This window comes from Vigna umbellata, chromosome 5 (genome assembly GCF_029865625.1).
Source record: "Vigna umbellata cultivar VRB3 chromosome 5, Vumbellata_1.0, whole genome shotgun sequence".
Lineage (NCBI taxonomy): Eukaryota > Viridiplantae > Streptophyta > Magnoliopsida > Fabales > Fabaceae > Vigna > Vigna umbellata.
The window spans coordinates 33,683,671-33,687,155 of NC_142169.1; the positions used below are offsets into that span (position 1 = coordinate 33,683,671).

The window sequence follows — 3,485 nt, forward strand, 5'->3', positions numbered from 1 at the left end:
GTTACTGTCCACAGAACGTTCAACATCAAAAAGCCTCCCAACAAAACCTCATCACATGACAGATCACCAAAACTCTCACTGCCATTAACGAATGGTAGGATCTAAGAAACAGTACAACTACTGTTGGCTACACCTCTAGACTGATATCACCAAACGAGTAAATCAATTAGTGTAACAGATTTATTTGATGTCTTAAGACAGATTTGTTGCGTTAAACATCATAAACAGTTGTAATAGAATTATGTATTATGAAAAAGATACAGCAGTTGTGTATAAAAAAATAAGGTGGTTGTCCACCAAATCCAAAAGACTAATCTGGCAATGGTAGGGCACAGCAGACCCAAATCTAATCAAACTAAGGACCCATGCCAAGTCTTCGACTCGCAAGTTCACACCTTGTGTCAGCAAATCCAACTCTTGAGTTGACCAAGTCAAACTCCATCCACACGTTCTGCTGATGATGGTGCCCAATCACATAAGCCTCAATTCCCAACAAATCTGAATTCCCAAACGTGAAACAATACACATCTTTTCCCTTTCCCACGTCATCACCCACTCGATACAATAGCCTCTCCCCGGACACACCCATCTCCGCCCCCTCGAACACCATTGTCACGGCGGGCACCGTCGGCACAACACCCCCTCTAACCCGAAAACACAAATCCATCGCCCCTTCAAACACAAAATTTGGATCCTCCAAAAGGGTCAGCACCCCTTTCGTCTGTTCCAAAAACTCGTTCTTTAGAGCAGTGTAAACCGACCCGAGAAGGAAAGTGAACTGGGTACCCGAATCCACCATTGTCTGTCCTGCCCCGGTGTGGTCCGGCGCGAAAATTGACTTGGGCACCTGCAATGGTTTTGAACCGACCCGAATACCCATCAAACGAACCGTGTACGCGACCCGGTCGAAGTAGGGTAATGGGGTATTCATCTTCACCAGTGGCGTGTACTTCAAAGGACCCAACCACGTGAGTTTCGCATCGCCGAAGAGTAACACGCCGGAGGAATCATGGCCGGAGATGCAGTACGAGAATTTCGGAAACCCCATTTGCGTCACAAACGAGAGCGACCCGCGGTTCATACCCATCAACCCGGTTGTCTTGGAATCTTCCTTGGTGTTGGAGCTGAACCCGGAGTCCATGCACCCGAAAATAATACCCGGTTGACCCGAACCGGAGAAGAAGAACGTGTCGGTGGCGAGGTTCCCCTCTATGGAGGTGGCGTCAGCGTAGGAGACGGTGGCGTGGCAGAGCTTTCTCGGATCGCAGGAAACGGGTATGGGGAAATCTCGGGTCCGGGTGGTGCAAACGTTTGAGGTGCAGGGTGTAGGGGTGTAGGAGGAAGAGAGTTGTGGGTTGAAGATAGAGTCAATGTTTTGGTTTTTCTTGCAGTGGAGCCAGGAGAGTTCGCTGCCTGTGTCGAGGACCATGGTAACGGTCTGTGGGGGCGTGCCTACGGTGAGTGAAACGGTTAAGGTGACGTTGTGGTGGAAAGATAGCTTACGTGAAGAAGGAGTTGGGACAGAAACAAAGCCATGTGGGAGTGTCTGGGATATTAGAGGCAATATGAGAGGGGGTTGGGGTGAAGAAGTGGTTGTTTGGATTTTGAGAAAAACAGTAAAAATGGTAATTATAAGAGGAGGAAGATGGAGGATGATTTTGGAGGCCATGTTGTGTTGTGTGTATTGATTTGCTTTACCTTAAATTGGAGGCCTCAAACTTTAATGGAAATATTGGGGAAAGAGAGAAAGGTCAAGGGTGTGTGTCCTCTGAGACAGTCACTATGTTGTGTGGTGGGAAAGTGTTATAGACACATGATATCTCTACTCTTGAAATTGTCCTATGTAGTTGGATTCAACTTTGAACTCTGTCATGTCATGACATGCAGCTGAATGTGTACAACTCTCACTTTGGCCGTCTTCAACACGTGTTGTCTACATTCTATTGCCATGCTTTAGAGTAAAGCATATCTTTTGGTCATAATATTCAGCTCTTGTAAGCACCGAAGCTGGTTGATTATTTCTCTTTTTGACATGATTAATTTGAAAGGTGGGGCAGAGAAAAATAAGGAAAAAGTTAGATGCTAGGAAGGTTTTTTCAGGAAAAAGGTTTCACTTTAGAAGGTATAATCAGACATAAAGCGCAGAGTTTTAAGAAAACCAGGAAGAGAAAAGGTTGAGCTTTGAGATAATGAAGTGGGGTATTTGTTGTCTCTTGCCTCTCTGAAAACTTAATGTGTATTTGCATGTAGATTGAGACACCTATTAGACTAAGGCGTGTTGATTTGTGAGGGTGATGCAGTTAGGTGGACTACATGTTCTATAATTTACTGGTTTTTGTCATTTCAGAACAATATGTTGTCCAACTTGATTTGGACTTTCCTTTGATTGGTTGAGAAATAGGGTCTTACTTGTAGGAGTAGAGTTGGTGATAATTTACTGATATTAGCAATTTTTTATGTGTTCAGTAAGATTTGGTTACACAGTTGTCTCCAGTAATGAACATTGAATTGATTTCTTCGAGAAAAGGCTAAGTTGAATTTTGGTTTACTAGTGTTTTGATGTGAGGTTGAGAAGGCGAAACTTTAATATTTGACTAAACAGATATCATTAGTTATAATTTTAATGACCACACCGACTTTTCCCTTTTTATTGGGACTATGAACGTTTCATATTTTCCAGACATCACCTCGTTAAAATTTCTGCACTTAAATCTAGATGTGTGTTTCTATTTCAATGACTACAACTCCAGAAGTTATGTTATAGATCTTATAAAAGTTATCTTCAAGAGTTATTAGAGGATATTATTGTATTTTGTATTTAACTGCTACATCAAACTTAAGATTAAAATAAGTTGAAGTATGATTTCAGTCTTCACCTTATATATAAAATTAGATTTTTGATTTTGTTTGTCTTCAATGTTTCAATGTTGATATATGTTGTTTGTCAAACTTTAAAAATAAGTGAATGTAATTTTTTTTATTTTTTTTACATAATAAAAGTATTTTAAATTATATTTGAATTATTTACGTAATTTTGATATATTCTAATTTAAATATTAATAAAAAACGTTAATATTATTAAGTTAAAAGAATCATATTTATTTACTTTTAAAATTTAAAAATCCAAGTGTCAAAATTTTATAAAAGAATGATTTTCAATATTTCATATAAATTTAAAAACTAAAATTATATTTAACCCTTAAATAAATATACATATTAGTTTTAAAAATTTATAAAATTTACATTATAATCAAACTTACGTTTTAATGAAAATATAACTTTTCACAATTCTTTTATAACTTTTGGGACACATTTGAAATTATCTTATGTACAAGATGTTAAAATGAAATTTCTTACCAGACTAATGTTTTAAATTTTAACTATAAATATGATCAAATAACATCAAAACTTAATTGTTTTCTATTTGTTACTTATTTAATTTAACTTCATCCAACTATTAATAAATAACTTAATTTGGTTATTTA

General features: G+C 37.9%; 1 protein-coding gene across 1 annotated transcript; it reads right to left on the reverse strand.

The window, feature by feature from the left end:
- Nucleotides 1–223: 223 nt before the first annotated feature.
- LOC124826225 (aspartic proteinase PCS1) lies at nt 224–2,425 on the reverse strand. Its single transcript, XM_047299006.2, has one exon. It carries the CDS (start codon nt 1,667–1,669, stop codon nt 356–358), a length of 1,314 nt encoding a protein of 437 aa, XP_047154962.1. The 5' UTR covers nt 1,670–2,425; the 3' UTR covers nt 224–355.
- Between the last annotated feature and the right edge of the window lie 1,060 nt (nt 2,426–3,485).